The sequence below is a fragment of the Peromyscus maniculatus genome, chromosome 20, assembly GCF_049852395.1.
Source record: "Peromyscus maniculatus bairdii isolate BWxNUB_F1_BW_parent chromosome 20, HU_Pman_BW_mat_3.1, whole genome shotgun sequence".
Classification (NCBI taxonomy): Eukaryota; Metazoa; Chordata; class Mammalia; order Rodentia; family Cricetidae; genus Peromyscus; species Peromyscus maniculatus.
Window position 1 is genome coordinate 54,440,860 of NC_134871.1, and position 18,691 is coordinate 54,459,550.

At 37.6% G+C, this 18,691-nt stretch overlaps 1 protein-coding gene across 1 annotated transcript in view; it reads right to left on the minus strand.

Annotated features, from left to right (window-relative positions):
* Smc1b (structural maintenance of chromosomes 1B) overlaps positions 1 to 18,691 on the minus strand; it is a 78,899-nt gene that overhangs the window by 52,130 nt on the left and 8,078 nt on the right. Inside the window, exons 3-10 of the mRNA XM_006980295.4 lie at positions 18,138 to 18,250; positions 17,848 to 18,051; positions 15,262 to 15,500; positions 9,180 to 9,438; positions 8,209 to 8,349; positions 4,157 to 4,239; positions 2,967 to 3,174; positions 1,024 to 1,209 (exon numbers count right to left, since the gene is read on the minus strand). Coding sequence (XP_006980357.1) covers positions 1,024 to 1,209; positions 2,967 to 3,174; positions 4,157 to 4,239; positions 8,209 to 8,349; positions 9,180 to 9,438; positions 15,262 to 15,500; positions 17,848 to 18,051; positions 18,138 to 18,250 — 1,433 coding nt within the window. The remainder of the gene's footprint in view (positions 1 to 1,023; positions 1,210 to 2,966; positions 3,175 to 4,156; positions 4,240 to 8,208; positions 8,350 to 9,179; positions 9,439 to 15,261; positions 15,501 to 17,847; positions 18,052 to 18,137; positions 18,251 to 18,691) is intronic.

An 18,691-nucleotide genomic window follows, 5' to 3' on the forward strand; every position in this document is an offset into this window, starting at 1 on the left:
TACATGATGTTAATCCCAACACTCAGGAAGCAGAGACAGGCAAATCTCTTAAGAGTTTGAAGCCAGCCTGGTCTACATAGCGAGTTCCAGGTCAGCCAAGGCTACATAGTGAGACCTTGTCCTTCCCCCCACCCAACATAAATATTCTAACAGGCAAATGAATTAAAAGTAAAATTCCATCATGGACATATGCATAAGCAAAAATATGGAAGCCTAGCACAAAAGGTGAGTCTGACCTTATAAGTAACACAGTTGGCATTTGTTGACCCCATTCCTTTGTGAAGGCACTGTGCCAGGTAAAGATCCCGTGCAACAGTCTAACAAGGTGATTTATTCCTTTACTTTATAAAGTTCAGAAAAACTTAAGAACCAACTGGTAGGACTACTTAGGAGTAGCACCAGGATCCATGCTGGATGGATCTGTATTCTTAACCACTATGCACTCTGCCTGCAGTTAGGGTTTAGACCACTGAACTAAATAGAACATTTTCTTCAGTTGTCAATAAAAAGAATCTTTAAAGAATAGTAATGACAAAGTTCCTTTTCTAGTTTAGGAAATTAGATTTAGTTATGTTAATGTATTTCACCACCCACATCTCAAGACTCAAAATTTGGCCTGCTCATCAGGACCAGACACCTACACTTGAGTTGCCAGTTACCAACATGTATGTCTTAACCCAGTTCTTATAGTTTGTTACAAAACAGAACATATTGTTGGTAGTAGGCAGAGTAGTGTACTTCTCCAGTGATGATGGAATTGAAGGCACTAAGGTAGAATTGTAGCAAAACTAGATTAGGAAGAAGTAACATAAATCAAGAAAGACAGCAGTTGCTTGTTATTATTCACCCACCAGTTCATTAACACCAGCCTTTTGACATCCAAGTTACACCATTACCACCCACCCCACCCCTGTCCCATAGCTGCCAGTTTGAAGCAATAAAGACATTAAATTAAAGACATATTAAACAAAAGTCATATTAAATTTAGTAACTAATAAATTACCAAACATTAAAATTTCTTACATCAAGGTAATCCAGAGCAAGGAATGTCTCAGGTTCGGCTCTTTCCTCCTTCAGAAATCGAATACAATCTTTTGCTACCTTTTCTGAGGCTACAACAATGGCAACCATGTACCGGCCAAAAAGCTTAGTCACAGCCAGCTGGTATTTCTTATGAATAGGATGACATAGATCAAGTAGTCTTCCAAACTTAGGAGAAGAAAACAAATACATTAATGAGAAACATGTAAGTTTTTCTAATGTAACAAAGTAGCATAGATAACTAATTGTATAAAATTTATATGTCTAATTTAATAGTTACATTCAAAATTCAACTGAATGCTTAAATATTTTTAATTTGGTCAGCTGTTCAGACCTTTCATTTTCTATAATGGACAACCTCTTGATTGCCTTTCCACAGTATTAGCCAATTGCCTTCTTTGAGCAGTAAGTGACTGAATCCATATTCCTACTCTACTCACTCTCCTTGGAGGACAGGCCATAGGAGGGCTCAGCTGATGCATTGTAAAAGTACACTGTTTGAATATCTCATTCTCTCTCTGGAGTTTTTAATTAGCATTCTGTTTCAAGGCAATTCTATTCATCTAATTCATCCTGTTTCAAGGCCCTCAACTTAACGAGAAACCCTAGAGGAACCCTTCATTGAGAGAATATTTGAGGTTCCTCCCTGATTTTCTAGTTTTTAAAACCAATTCCCTCCACTTGGGAAAGGAAACAAGCACATACGTTGTGCTTCTTGCCAAATTAAGGCATACCAGGTAAGAATTTTCAGAATTTAGTCAATTAACCAGTTTGGCTTCTATAGAGTTTGGAACAAGCAATCCTATAATTAAAACTGCTGAGCCATCTCTCCAGCCCTTTCTCCTCCTTTTAAAAAGAAATTTGCACTATTGCTATTTTCTGCCATTAAATATGATTGCTACACTAGTGGGTTTTTTAAAAATAGGGTTGTGTCATTTTGTTATGAACTGAAGAAACAAGATTTGGCAACCTAGCCTTATTCTATTATCATCATCATCCATGATTCAAAGTAAAGACTGAGTAATAACACCCAAAACTTGAGGATATATATATATATCTCAGTTGGTAGCCTCATATACACGAGGCCCTAAGTTTAGTCCCCAGCATCACACACACACACACACACACACACACACACACACACACACACACACACTGTTCCCTGAAAAAAAAGATGTTCAAGAAAGACAATGTAAAGGAGATAAAGGAGGTGACCATGAAAATGTAACACACCATGAAGTTATGGTAAATGTTTTGAAACAGAGCAATGATTAAGTGTCAAATACTAAAAGACAGGCCATAAGAACTCATAGGGAACACTGAGGCAGAAGTGAGGCCCCTGATATAACAGAATACAATGTTGTGAGGCTATCACCCCATGTGACAGAGGATAGTATTGTATTTTGACCAAAGAATACTACTAAGTACTACAGGATACAGTCAGAAAATGAAAATATGGCAACGATACCTGCCAAAAATCACAAAGAACTTTAGTTTTGAGGTTTCTTGTTGGGAGGACCAAAAAAGACAAATTCATACCATGTCTGGGGATACTGGTCATAATGTATACTGGCTAGGTACTGTGCTCATGTAAACATTTCTTTTCAATACTTACAAACACAATTTGAAATTACTTCTTGCTCTATTTACTATTATATTTTAAATATAAAACTACCAAATATAAAACACATTTCTAAAATACTTCTGCTTCCTTACAATGATTATATTTTTCAATCCCAAGTAAGAAGACTACTTTTAGAAATGAGAAAGTGTAGCCTTTAAAATGAACTCTTCAGGGTAGGGGATTTAGCTCAGTGGTAGAGCACTTGCCTAGCAAGTGCAAGGCCCTGGGTTCGGTCCTCAGCTCCGGAAAAAGAAAAAAAAATTAAAAAAATAAAATAAAATGAACTATTCATTCTAATTACCACGGAATCTGGGTAAAGTCTTTTAAGATTTTCCAGAACTTCAGCTCTCTTCCTCTGACGTTTTCCTTCATGGTTATCAATTCCAGCATTCTGCAATTCACTTGTAATAAGACTCAATTCTTCATTGACTTCAGACATTCTTGATTTTGTATTGTCAATTTCTTTTATCAGGGCTTCTTCTTGCTGCTTTTTATCTTTCAAGCAATCCCTACAACAATAACAAGAATAACAACCACCTGGCACTGTACAAGAATGGAGTAGTTTTTAATCTATCAATCAAAAAAACAATACAAAAAAACCACCCAACTCTAAACATGCAAAGAAGATTTTGATTATTCTTTGTTTATTTGAAAATACATATTTCTGATTACTACAAGAGTTAAGTATAGCCAGGCGGTGGTGGCACACGCCTTTAATCCCAGCACTCGGGAGGCAGAGGCAGGCGGATCTCTGTGAGTTTGAGGCCAGCCTGGTCTCCAAAGCGAGTTCCAGGAAAGGCGCAAAGCTACACAGAAAAACCCTGTCTCAAAAACCAAAAAAAAAAAAAAAAAAAAAAAAAGAGTTAAGTATAGACCAATATAAACCAAAGCAATCATCACATGCTTAATAATATCAATGCAAAGTCAACTAAAATTCCTTAGTGGTAGATTAAATACTATATATTAGCTTTTATGACACAATTCATTATATTTTTTAAACTTTTTGAAATTTATTTTTATATGTGTATGAGTATGTTAGTCTGTATGTATGTCTATGATCATTTATCTAGTGCCCATGGAATCCAGAAGGCAGCATTGGATCCTCTGGATCTGTCATTACAGATGGTTGTGAGCCGAACTACCATGTGCATACTTTGAATCAAACCAGGGTCCTCTAGAAAAACAGCCAGTGTTCTTAGCTACTGAGCTACCTCTCCAGCCCCCACACTTCATTATTTATTCATGAAATAGCAATACCAAAAGATTTAAGTATTGCTATTTTTATATATTTATGTTTTCAAAATTTAAATATTTTACTCATTTTTATTTTCAATTTTTAGATAGATTTACCATGTGGCAAGTATAATTTTTAGCATTCTATAAAGAAATGAAAGACATTGAAGTGAGAACATCACACAATGGTAACATTCATTCACTATTTAGACAATACACTGGATCATTTAAGTACTGAAAAGACTGTTTTCTACTCACATGCATGTCTTTGTATATTCCTCCAACTTCTCTATTCGTTTTTTATGCTCTTCTATTTGATCTTTTATTTGTTTTAGATTTCCCTATAATAGGAAATAAAAACTAAAATCAATTCCAACATTCCAAACCAATAAAAATGACGCATCTAGAATTTATTATGTTATAAGCTGCTAAAAGCTTGAAATGTATAAAATATGAGTATATGAAAATATTAAGGGCTTGTGTGATAACTTAGCAGATGATGGTGCTTGCTGTTAAGCCAACTAATGAACTGAATTCAATCATCAGGACATAAGAAAAGGAAAAAGCCAACCCTCCCAAATTGTCCTCTGACTTCTACATGTGCATCACAGTGTGCTCGGGCATTCATGTGCACACATATACATATATAAATAAATGTAATAAAAAATTGGAGAAAATATAAAAGAAAAATTTAATTTTGAAAAAGCCATCTGATATAGAGCTTTTATATCTCACAGGTCGAGGAGCAATTCTGACTATATTTTGCTAAATATTTGGTCTCCAGTGATTTTATTTATAAATTCAAACTTCAAGCATATTATTTTTTAAAAATGTATTTTGATTTATTTGTTTTATGTGTATTAATGTTTTGCTTGCATGTATGTATGTGTACCACATTCATGCCTGGTGCCCATGGAGGAGGATATCAGATACCCTGGAACTGGAGTTATGGATTATTGTGAGCCAACCATCTTAAGGTCTGGGAACTAAATCCTAAAAGAATGCCAAGTGCTCTTAATCATTAGCCATTTTTCCTTCTCAAAATCATTATTTTCAAGTACCTATACAGTTCTTATCTGTCTTTCAAACTAACTCATTCAATAAATATTCATTCACTGACTACCATGTAGTAAGAACTAGAGATATAATAATGAGTGGGACAGAGTCCTTGTCCTCAGAAAAATAAGTGATTACAATAGAGTAGTTAAGTATCACCACGATGCAAGAACTGACAGGGCCTCTAATAGGCACAAGTGAAGGACATGCAAGTCTTGCTCTATTTGTCCTTCACCATTAAATTCAAATAATGCAGAGCAGCAGTATAAGTCACCTGAGAAAGGCAAGGTCTAAGATGCCTGAAAGCACACATAGCACTGTATCCTAGACAAATCATGTTTTCTCCTATGCAAATGTACCAATGACACAGTGACTAAAAATAAAACAGAACAATACAACAATATAAGTTTACTTGTGAATTGTTTATTTTTTGAATTTCCTATTTAGTTAGCCAGGGATATAACTGAAACAAAGGGAAGGGAAACTAGAGGATGGGGAAAGTAGTCTCTACCAGAATTTTAACCTTTAACCTTTCTTCCATCTAACTGATGATAATCCATGAAGCAAACATTTAGTGTGCTAGGTGCCAGTTATAAAAAATGAGCAAGGGGTTGGGGATTTAGCTCAGTGGTAGAGCGCTTGCCTAGTAAGCGCAAGGCCCTGTGTTCGGTCCTCAGCTCTGAAAAAAAAAAATGAGCAAGACAGGCTGAGAACATGACTCAGATGGCTCCACAAATATGAGAACCTGAGTTCAAATCCCCAACAGCCACATAAAGTCAGGAGTGGCTGTACACACCTGTAACCCCAGTGCTATGACAACAGAGACAGGAGAATTGGTAGACCTTGCTGGCTGCTAGCCTAGCTTCAGGTTCAGTGAGAAACCTTCTCTGAAGGAAATCAGGAGAGAGAGGGAGGGAGGGAGGGAGGGAGGGAGGAGGAAGGGGAGGGAGAGATAGGGAGGGAGGGAGGGAGGGAGGGAGGGAGGGAGGGAGAGAGGGAGAGAGAGAGAGAGAGAGAGAGAGAGAGAGAGAGAGAGAGAGAGAGAGAGAGAGAGAGAGAGAGAGAGAAACTTGCTGTGTTCTTCTGGGCTCTGTACCAATACACACAGGCACCTGTACTCACCTGCACACACAAGACAGTACATGTCTTCCCCACTTTCCCAGCCCCCCAAAAATGAATATGGGCAAGACATAGTTTTCTTTGCTGATGGAATGCACACGTTGAAATTAAGAAGCCCAACATTGAAATTATACTATTTCACTTAATAGTTCCATTCAAAACTGGATGTGGTGGTACGCACCTTTAATCCCAGTACTCAGAGGGCTGAGGAAGATAAACTTCTATGAATTAGAAGCCATCTTGATCTACATGGTGAGTTCTAGGCCAGTCAGGGCTGACTCAAAAAGGAAAACAAATCCATTCAGGGCTAGAGAAATGGCTCAGTGATTAAGAGCATTAACTGCTTTTGCAGATGCAAACTCTCATGAAGAAACATGTTTGGTATGTTCCAGGAGACCAATACAGTAGATCAAAGAAAGGAAAACAGGAAGGAGAATTGATCAACAAATCAGGTAGGTCCACATAGGTCACTTAAGGATTTTGATTTAAAACTTGTATGTGTAACTGGGGAGCCTCTGGAGGATATAAAGAGCCAATTTCATGATTTGACTTAGTCACTGCATTATGGCTGCTATGCTGAGACTACTGTGCAGGATCAAGAATGGTAGCAAAGAAAACTGGTAGGCTTCTGAACTGATCTAAACCGAAAATACAGTGACGTGGACAGAGTGGTAGCAGTAGAAATAGAAAAAAGTAATTGGATTCTTGTTATATTTTCAAGGTAAAGCCAACAGTTTCCTAAAAGACTCGAAGATTGGCTCCCTATTTTTGACCTGAGTAACTAATAAAATTAAAATGTCATAACTGAAGAGGGGAAAGACTATTAAGCAAATTTTGGTGAAAAGATCTGAAGTTCAGTTTGGGGTCCAACTTTGAGATGTTTGCTCAACATCCAAACTGGAGAACTTGAAGTAGCAGCTGGAGATATACATGGTTTGAGTTTTGAAGGACTGAGAGCTAGATATTCAAATTTTTAGTGCAGTATTTAAATATGTGTAACTACAGATCACCAAGTCAGTGAATACAGGTAAGAGAAAAACCATTACTTAGAAACATCAACAACAAATTGGGCTTACAGTAGCACTTAGCATGCTATATACACAAATATCAGGGTGGTTCAGAGAAACTTCATAATGTGTAATGAACTATCTTTGTTGAATGTGCAGTAACAGACAGTAGTTTTATACCCAATCCCTAGTCTTTAGAAAAAGTCATGAAACATTAAGAGGGAATGACTGCTGAGTTTGTCCTTCATTGTGACACACCTATCCTCACTGTACACACAAATGCAAAATGTAAGGCCCAGAGAAATCCAATAATTTAGTTATTTACTGAGATTACACAGCAAGATGGGCTGAAAAGCCAAATCCACCTTAGTCTGAGGAAGAATATAATACTATCTCAACAGTTGTTTCCAATATAGACTGACTAGCTCCTCTTGGACTACAGTCATTCCTCAGATCTGTGGGGGAATGATTCCAGAACCCATTGTTAGTCTAATTTGCATATACTCAAATTCTTATATAAATGACAGTATTTATATATAATCAACACATATCTTCCTGTATATTTTAAATCCTCTCTGGAAGACTTACAATAACTGGTACAGTGTAAATGCTATATAAATAGGTGGTGTATTATATTGCTTAGAGAATGACAAAAAGTACATAAAAAATGTTCGGTAAACATATTTTTACCCTGAGTACTGTTGATCCTTAATTGATTCCACAGCTTCAAGACCCACAGATACAGAGAGCTGAAAGTATTTAATGTCCTCAATGACCTTGCACTCATTTTTATGAGACTTACTTCTCCCATCCTCCTTCTTGCTCTACTGAACTAAAATACATGCTCAAACTTTGTTCATTACCATACAGATGCACAGAAAACATTTCCAGAAACACGAACAAAGTTACTGCCTACTCTAACTATAAAAGTACACCAATTATTTTGCTGTGCTAAGGAAGTCAAACGTAGGACATCAGTGTTCTACCACTAAGCTATATGCTCCTAGCCCCTCAGAATTTCTAAAATTTGTCTGATATAAATCCATTAGTATATTGAAAAGGTAGTATAAAAGGGAGTACCATCTCACTGCGAATAATTCTAAGCTATGACTATATAATCCATGGTACCTGAGTGTCTCCATGCCTCCTCTTTTCAAATGCCAGTCTTTCTCTTTCTGCTTTCTGTTCCCACTGCAGTTTTTCCAGTTGTTGGGTCATTATGGCTACTTTCCGTCTTACTTGCTCCTTAAGCTCTTTGTAACGATCCAGCTATTTAAACAGAATTGACATATTACTCACCTAAATGAAGTCATTTGTACGACATCTTGTTCTCATCAAAATCCTTATACAAATTAGATCATAATTAGACATCTCCAGGTAAAATATGTGAACTTAATATGAAAATCTCCTTATTAAAAACTCTTTAGATAGAACAACAAAGTAACCAAGACAAACTCTATAAGGTCTCTGACAGAAAATCTTGAGAAAAGAAAATCTTGAGAAAATGGTACTTTCTTCTATCTTCCTAGTCACAGTGATTGTGGTGTATGTATGCTGTGACACAAGACTAGCATAACTCAATGAAAGAGATGAATAATGACACTTTCATTGAAAGAATGTTTGAAAACCGAGTTACATGTTTTTAGTTATGTTTTACTGATTAATAATTTTAATCCTGTATATTGTATTACATTGACTATTAACTCATCACTGAACAGTTAAAAATCTTAATTTTCTGTCAATTAAGTCTCTTCAAAGTTACATATATCTGATCTTTAAATTTATGTAATATCCGAGAGAATTGTTTTATCTTTAAAACAGTAACAATTACCTAACTTTTATTACAGTATAATTCCAAGAATACTGGACTTTAACTCATAAATGTTATAACACCATCTAACTATATGAAGAAAAATAGCTTAGTTTCAAGATTAAATTTAGATTCTGTGAATAAATTAAAGAATTTTTAATTCCTACAATGTACATTCTAGGGGTAATCTCAACGAATTATCAGAGATGTCATCCTTTAAATTTTTAATAAATTAAAAAGAGAAACTGAAACAATAGAAAAATGTTTCTAGTATTTTCATTTTCTTCACCTGACTATTTTCCAATTCAATGTCTCGCCCTTTATGTAACATTTCTTCTTCCATCTGCTTTTCAAGACTTCTCCATGCTCTATCTAAATCAACCAGTTCTGCCTCTAAGGCTCGTATGTCATCTTCCTGCTTGGAACATTGTTTTTCATTGTCTGTTATCAATTTCTTAGATAAATCCAATTTCTTGAGATGGTGAGAAGTATTTTCTTTAGCTTTAATATACTGAGGCCTCTTCTTACTTAAAATTGCTTCGAGAGATCTAAAAAGGAAAAAGGAATTTTTAAAATTTATTTTAGCATATAAAAGCAAGTAATTAATTTATTATTTATTTATATATTTATTTTTGAAGACAGGGCCTCACTATGTAACCGTGGCTGGACTGGAACTAGCTTATGTATACAAAGCTGGCCTTGAATGCAGAGATCTTCCTGTCTTCCATGTGCTGGGAATAAAGGCATGAGTCACCAAGCCTGGCCAAAAGGAAAGTAATTTTGACCAAATATTCAAAATTAAATTCTAAAAATTAACTTGCAGAGATTGTTAGGCAGACCCATAGTTGCCAGAGGTTGGTCAAGGGAGAGGGAAAGTGTTGAATAGTAGAAACAGAAGGGTGTTTTTTTAAGTGGTTAAACTATGAATTTATCAAAATCAAAGGAACTTTATAGCACCAAGAGTGAACCTTAATGTAAACAAAATTTTAAAAACTGATGTAGGAGAGGTAGGTATACCAAATGGAATGAAAAATGTGACAAAAGACTAATTGTATTACAAATGTATCTAACAACTTTATTGGTGGGATGGAAAGAGAAAGTTGTGGCTTAAGCAATTTTTAGAAGATTTAAAATCATGTTTCTATCTGTATATGGGTATGTACACTAAGTGCAGGTGCCTTTGGAGAACAAAGGTATCAAGTCCCCCAGAGCTGGAATTACAGATTGTTATGAGACACCAAACGTGGGTGTTGGGAATTTAATTCTAGTCCTCTCTCCAAGAGCAATACACTCAACTCCAAGGCCATCTCTCTAGACCCCTAGCCTAAGTAATTTTCCATAAACTTTGAAAGAAGGTAATTAAGGTGTGATGGCACACACCTTTAATCCCAGCACTCAGGAAACAGAGACTAGTACATCTCTGTGAGTTAGAGGCCAGCCTGGTCTATAGCATGAGTTGCAGGACAGCCAGGGCAGTTATACAGAGAAACCCTGTCTCAGAAAAACAAACAAAACAAAAACAAAGAAAAGATAATTATACAGAAGCACTGTATTCTATGTGTAAAACTGTTTCTCAAGGGGACATGGGCTGACTGTTCTGATACTGTTGTAAATGACTGTTGAAACTGAACACTTAAACCAATAGCAGAATTCAGGCCTTTCATTGTCAAAAAGGAGTTTCTAGAGAAACAGAAGGACAAAATAACCCATATGGTAACAGATTAAAGTTGGGAGACATCAGTATGGTTCATGTTTATGTTGATATGAATACAGATGTCTACCTATGGAACTATTTACAGAAGTGTATATATATGGAAGCTCTAGTGATACAGTTGGTGAGTGACCAATACTTATACAGAAATATATGTGTGTGTGTGTACGTGTACACACACACACACACACACACACATCTATCTCCATACTTCCTAATCTGCCAGATGAGACAAGTCTAGGAACAGTATTAATGACCACTCTTAGCATGTAGATGTGGGGTCCTAATACTATTCTCTAATTTTAAAGAAGAGAACTCCTTGGAGAAGTGACTAGTGCTAGGCCTGGAGCAGGTTCATAAAAGCTGGGAAGATTGTTAGGACGAGGTCAGACAAGATGAGCCTGGAGCATTTTGCAATTCCAGAAAGTAAAGAAGTGCTAAACAATTAAAAAATCACAATGATGGGATGTGAAGCATAAATCTAATTAATCTTATTAATAAAAACCATGAGTCAGTTATTGGGGTAAAATGTGATAGATCAGAGGAGCAGGAAAACAGCCACAGTCACTTCCTTCCTCTTCCATTCCTCCACTCCAAAAGGACTGAGATCCTGTCTCTGCCTTGCCTTATCACTTCCTGTTCCTTTCTGTACAGACCTTCAGACCTCTATGTTAACTAGTGGCTAACTCCACCCTCTGACTCCAAGCAAGCTTTATTTGTCAGAACACAAACAACATATCACACCACAGAGATGCAAACAATTCAAAGAATTCCTAATGGCCATAGAGAGAATAATTGAAGCAATAAAATAAGCAATATAGTATTGGGTTATAATTCCAGATGGAAAATATCTCTAAATAGTAATATAAAAATAACTGAACAAGCTGGGTGGTGGTGGCACACACCTTTAATCCCAGCACTCAGGAGGCAGAAGTAGGCAGATCTGAGTTCAAGGTCAGCCTGTTCTACAAATTGAGTTCCAGGACAGCCAGGGCTATACAGAGAAACCATGTCTTGGAAAACAAACAAAAACTGAACAAATAACTGAGATGCATCTCCTATGCAGAAAAACAAATATATCACGTGGACCTTGCCTCAAAGTGGAGAAACTCTCACCTCTGTGTCAGCTGTGCTGAAAAGAAAGTACTAACTTTACTGCAGAGAAACCTGACAAACTCACTCTTAGTCAGGTGATCAGGTCAACATGAATAGTGATATGTTGATATTAATCACAGGATATGCCTAGAATATGCTGGATGATATTTTACTTCACCTTCAGAAAACTAGCCTATAAAAAGCTAGGAACAGTATTTCTTTAAAACTGCCATGCTGATAAACTATCACAGCCCAAAGGAGCCTAAGAATAAATAACTAAATGTAATGTGGTATTCTGGGCCAGAAAAAAAGATGTTAAACAGACATTAAGAAAATATAAATGAAATATGGATGTAATATATATAAATATTGATTTATATATTCTGACTATACTAATTGTTAGCATTTAGGCATCTGTACTGGCCTGCCCTTAGGGTCCTGACAAGATATATCGTCAGCTACAGCCACTATGAGCACCCCCTGTGCACATTTGCTATGTTTCCTTATAAAAGGTGGACCTTGCCCACCTCCTGTCTCTTTCTCTTTCTTTGTTCTTGTTCCCAGGGACTGGTCTGTCCCCTTCTCTCCCCTCCCCTCAATAAACCTCCCACGTGGGCCCTGTGTAATGCTGTGACTCCTTCCCGAGCTTTTAAAATGCAGTATTTGGTTCTGTGACTCAGATAGGCCCTCCCGGCAGTCTACCGTGCTAGAACCTTGTCTGCCTGACAGCCCTACTTTCCCACCTAAGGGATCTCTGGGACTCTCCATCCAACACTGACAATGGGTAAGCAGCCCCCACCCCACTTCAATTCTGGCCATTTCCCATGAGCGACACTTACTTTCTAGAGCACATTCCTGGCCTGGATTTTCTAAGTCCTAGTACTAGGCGACTGTGTCTCACTCAGGCTCTTAGCCTATCGGCCCCTGCTTTTTTGGATGATGATCCACTGAGCAGCCTGCACCTCACTGAATTTCTGGGATGCTAGAGATTCCAGCTTTTGGATCTTCTCTATCTCACTCATGAAAAATGCACCTACCACCATACCTACCACCCGACTTAAGAGCTAAACTTATGTACCTTTGCCCCAATAACCCTTAGATATCAATCCAAATGGCCACTTACCAGCACCCCATATCCCGGTATTTCACAGAACCTTTGCAACTTATGCCAGCGATCCAATAGTTGGAAGGGGTTACCTTGCTTTCAAGCTTTTTTCCAAGCCCTTCTCTGTTCTTTCTTCTGGCTCTACTCAGCTCCTGCTAGCTACAAAGCCTGCAGCTGTGCCTCCCTGTTAAGCTGCATTTCCTCTGCCCAGCCTCTGCCAAAGCACTTGCATCATCACCTGTCTCCAGATCCTTTTCCATGGCATGTGCACCCTTAAAAGTGCCTGCCAGGCAGAGCTCGCTCCCTTTGTCTCTTCTCTTGCCTCTTACTAATCTCTGTGTCTAATTTCCTCTCTTGCCTCTTCTTTTCTCTCTTGCTTCTCTTCCTCTTATCTGCCTGCCTCTCTCAATCCCCCACTCTGATGCAGCCTTTCACTCTTTCATTCTTCAGCTCTCCCCCTCCCAATAAACCTCTTGCACTAACTCTGTTGTGTGTGGCATGTTTGCTTAGTGGCATACCTTGGCAGGGCCCACCAAAGGTACCCACTTCACACTAGGACCTTATCTGCCTGTTTCACCCACAAGGGATCTGCTCTTTCACCTGCAACAAATCTGCTTTCTCGTTCACCAACAGCTTTGCCTTCCATTCAATACCAACAATTGGGTCTCTGGTGGGGCTACCTGCCTCTGATCATTTCCCTAGATCATTCCTTGAGCACGGTCCTCTCCTCACCTTCTGGCTTTTCTCGAAGTTCTGGTACCAGGCAACTGTGTCTCTCTCAGGCTCTTAGCCCTTGGCCCCTATTCTTTGGATGATGTTCCACTGAACAGGTTGTACCCACTTAATCTGATCCTCCCTGGATCCCTGGGACACCAGAACATTCAGGTCTTTGGATCTTCTTCTCTATGCCTCATCCTTGGGAACTGTGTCATACACTTCCTCGCTCCCATTGGGATGCCTTTTGGAGACTCCTGACCATTCTTTGGACCAGGCAGTTCAGGAACCAAGAAAGAATTTTCCACTTTTTTTTTTCTTTGCTCCAAGACCTGTGTCTGTCTGCTCTCCCTCTCTAAATGTTCTTATTTGCTGAAATGTGCACATCAGAGATGGAGGAGCCAGCTTTGTCTTGCTCAGCACATATCAGTTCTCCCTTTCTATTTACTTCTATGTGTATGTGCATGTAACTATTAACAGCAACCACGTGGCTCTCCTCCATTTTGGCTGATGACCTCATCACGATTTGTGAGCTCCAGGGAGTTGACTTGAATCCCTCTGAACAGCATCTTGCCAGGTCCATGAAGTGCTGGATGGTTCCACAGAGCCTGGACAGCGAAGTGAAACAGCCAGCTACCCTGGGATGTGGGCAGCACCCTAGTTTTCTCAGGTCCCTCAAAGATGATCAACGCCCCCCTCCCCTCCTCGAAAGCCAGCAGAAAGCAGTCTTGAGAACATGGTACCCTCATCCTCAATTCATCTACTACCCCTTCTAACTCCTCACCTTTTTATAATAAACAAAAGGGAGGAATGTTAGCATTTTAGGCATCTGGACTGGACTGCCCTTAGGGTCCTCACAGGATATACCTCAGCTGCAGCCACTATGAGCACCCCCCCCCCCCCGTGTGTATTCACTATGCTTCTTTATAAAAAGTGGGCTTTGTACATCTCCAATCTCTCTCTTTCTCTTCCTTTGCTCTTGTCCCCATGGGTGGGTCTCTGTCCTTTCTCTGCCCTTCCCCCAATAAACCTCCCATGTGGGCCCTGTTGTTTGGTGTGATACCTTCTTACTGTTTTTAAAATACAAAACTAATGCAGTATGTTACTAGTAAGAGAAACAGCATGGGAATATGGGAGAAAGATACCATATTTATAATTTTTCTGCATATCTAGAGGCATTCCAAACTAAAATGTACATTTTATAAAGTCAATTTCCACCAGGGATGTAAAATTTTTATCCTAGCACTCAGGAATCAGGAAGCAGGCAGATCCCTGTGAATTTGGGGGCAGTCAGGGCTAGCTACACATAAGACTATGTCTCAAAACAAAACAACAAAATAAATAAATACAAATTTTAAAAAGTTATTTTGTAGGCTGGGAATATAGCTCAGTAGTAAAGTACTTGCCTACCAAGTGTGAAGGTCTAAGTTCAGTCCCCAATATGTCTCCCCAAACATATCTCCTAAAGTGTCAATTATATTTTCTTAATTATCATGAAACTCAACTACTAGACCAGAGAAATGACTCAGTGGGTAAAGTTACTTGCTGACAAAATTAACCTGAGGTTCAATTCCTAGAACCCACATGGTAGGAAAGAACTGACCTCTGTAGGTTGTCCTCTAGCCTGTACATGCATACTGCAGTAAGCATGAGCTGGCATGCACATGTACACACACAGATTAAATAAATGTCATTAAAAAAACTTTTTCAAAAGCCTAACTGCTAACATCTATTTTAAAAACTTACTTCAGTTCTTTTTCTGTTTGCTGTAGTTGTCTAGTTAACATGCCACGTTCCTTTTTCTTAGCTTTAATTATGTTTTCATGGTGAGACAGAGTGTCTTTTACAACACTCAAATTCCTGTCCATATGCTCTAATTTAGTATTCAGGACATTAATTTTTTCCTCATTGTAATACAGTTGGAAAAGCATCAGTTGTATCTTGTTTATTTTCAATTCTTCAAGAAGACTTTTGTAACGTTCTGCCTATAAAACAGTACAAGAGAAGATATAAGGGTATACATTTAAGCTTCTGTTCATGAACTTGATACTGTACCAGCACATCATCGCTAACGAAATTTGTTAGAATTCTCTTCCCTGCTTTCTCTCTCATTTTTTGAAGACAGAGACAAGGCCCAGCTAGTCTCAGACCTGCTATGCAGCCGAGGATGACCCTGAACTCCTGATTTTCCTATTCATCTCTCAAGTGCAGGAATTACAGGTGTGTACCACCACATCCATCTAAGAAAGATTATTCCTGAAAATAGTAGAATTATTTGAAGGTTTCTTAATATACTTCTAAAATAAAACAGCAACCAAAAAATGAGTCTGCATTCATGCACTCAGTGACCAGGTTGTGTCAGTGAAGTGGCACCTGTCAACATGGGTCCTCAGAAAGTCTTGACAAGTTCCTTAACATTGCTGGAATCATCTTCTTTACTATAAAGTGAAAGGAGCATTATATAAATAGGTCCCTAGCCACTTTACAGTGACTCCAAATAAAATTCTTGCTCTAAGAAGTAATTTTTACACTGATAAAACTAATAAGACTATCAGAATTTTAAATTACACATGGAAAGGAAAAATTCTCTTAACATTTGTGCTAGCAATAAGGAAAACAAGGGAGTGGGTCATCACCTCATGAGGCAGGGTCCTAGTCAACAAAGTTTAACTAGTAACTTGTAAACAGATGCCTGCCAAGGATATTTTAAAAAAATAATCAGGAAGCTCAAATATTCTAATTGTCTTTATGAAAATGTTTTAAGTTCTGCTAGTCTATAAGCTATTTCAGTATGCTTTAAATACTATGTTCTGACTTACTGCCCACCCCTTCTCACTAACAAAATACAGAACATATAAACACATTCGCAATATGAAGAAAATGAGCAATATTACTAATAAGGAATATATTCATCTTCCATTTATTTCCTCAAATATTTACTAAGCTATAAAGCAGATCCTGCTTTATGTGTTGGGAATATGGTTGAGAATAAAATGAAATAAACTATCCTTATTCGTATAAAGCTTATATTCCAGTTTTTCTAATAGAGGGTAGAGGACTCAGAGACTACTGAAAAAGCAAACAAAAATAAACAAGGCAATTTTATACAGAATTATATGCTACAAAGGAAACTAAATTAGTAATATGATAGAAAGGAGGAGACAGCAATTTAAATAGGCTTTGAACAGTAAATACTTAATGAGGAAATGGTTTGGGGAAAACTTGAGTTATAATGTATCACCTATATAAAAAAAATCAGAAATGTTTGTGAGAATACAACTATGTTCTATTAAACCAGACATTACAGAATATAAAAACATATAATGTTGTTCTTGTAATTTGTTTTGGAAATGTAGTTATTTTTCATTAAAAATATATTAGCTATGTCAACATAAAATGAGCTTAACCAATTAAAAATTATTGAGTTTTAATTTAAAACAGAATAAACAGAGCAGAAGAAATGGCTCAGCAGTTAAGAACACTGGCTGCTCTCCCAGAGGACTAGGGTTTGAGTATCAGCTCCCACATGGTGGCTCACAACAGTTTGCAACTCCAGCTCCAGAGGATTCATTGTCCTCTTCTGGCCTCTACAGGCCCCAGACACATGATACAAATACACACATTTAGGCAAAACACCAATGCACATAAAAAATAATAAAGTTGAAACATAAGTAAAACATATAAATATTGGCAATACAGTTTGCTATGAAAAACTCTTTGGGGTTGGTTCTCAGTAACTTTTACAAGTGTATAAGAGTCAAGATCCAAAAGTGTCGAGTACCTCTGCTGTACTGTCTTATATGGAAGATATATAGAAAAAGTTTATCTTGGAGCAGCAAGATGGCACAGCATTGAAAGTGCACTTGCTGCCAAGCCTGACAGCTTGTGATCAATCCCCAGGAACCACATGGTAAGAGAGACCTGACGCCTGCAAGGTGTTCTCTGACCACCACACATGGATCTGTGTTACACATACACACACAAAATAAACGTTAAAAACTATTTACCTTTTAATTTTTTTTTAACTGAATGCCAGGTTTTGTTTTATATTATTGATGGAAACTTTTAGTATCCCACAGCCAATAATGTGGGGTTTTTGTTTGCTTCTTTTTAGTTTTTTTGACACATACTTCCTCTGTATAGCTCTGGCTGTCCTGGAACTAGCTCTGTAGACCAGGCTGGCCTCAAACTAAGAGATCCACCTGCCTCTGCCTCCCAAGTGCTAGGATTAAAATTGTGCACCACCATGCCTGGCTAATAACTTATAATTTAAACAGAATTTTTTCTATTTAATATGTAATAATTATTGGTGACATTTTCATGACATCTTACCTCTTCTTTTTCGATTTTTGCATGCTTCCGCTCTGCGGCTACATTTTTTTTTCTATTAAAATGAAATTGTGCATCTTCTTCAGCTTTTTGTAACTTCTTTTTCTTCTCCTCATATTCTCCTATAAACTCTCCTGAAGTACTGATTTCTTCAAAAAATTGAGTCCTCTCTTTGGGCTTCTTCATAGAAATGGACTCTACAGTTCCCTATTAGTAACAGCAAGGCACAACAGCATGTAAAATATGGTAACATGTTTTAAAAACAAACAAAACAAATGAGTGTAACTACTTACCTGAAAAACTAGACAGTTCTGTGCTTTGACTATTATGCCTATCTTTTCCAACTGTGCTACATACGCAGAACGACTCACAGGTTTATCCCCAAAATGAAATTCTGAGCATCCCCCTAAAATAAACAAAATAAACTGTTATAGAATGTTTTTATTGAAGTAGGTATATAACTAATATACCTATACATAAATTCATTTAATTACTCAACAAATATATGTATTATAAACTAAAGATTATTTCACGGTAGTAACATAAAAAGTGTTTTACCTCGCCGGGCGGGGGTGGCAAATGCCTTTAATCCCAGCACTTGGGAGGCAGAGGCAGGCGGATCTCTGTGAGTTCGAGGCCAGCCTGGGCTACCAAGTGAGTTCTAGGAAAGGCGCAAAGCTACACAGAGAAACCTTGTCTCAAAAAACCAAAAAAAGAAAAAGAAAAAAAGTGTTTTACCTCAAAAAGTTTGTATCTTAGAGATATAAACAAAATATTCAAATAAAATAAATAACATGTGAGAAAGTGGTATCTATAAGGAAAGATAGGATGTTTCTGCATGTGGGGG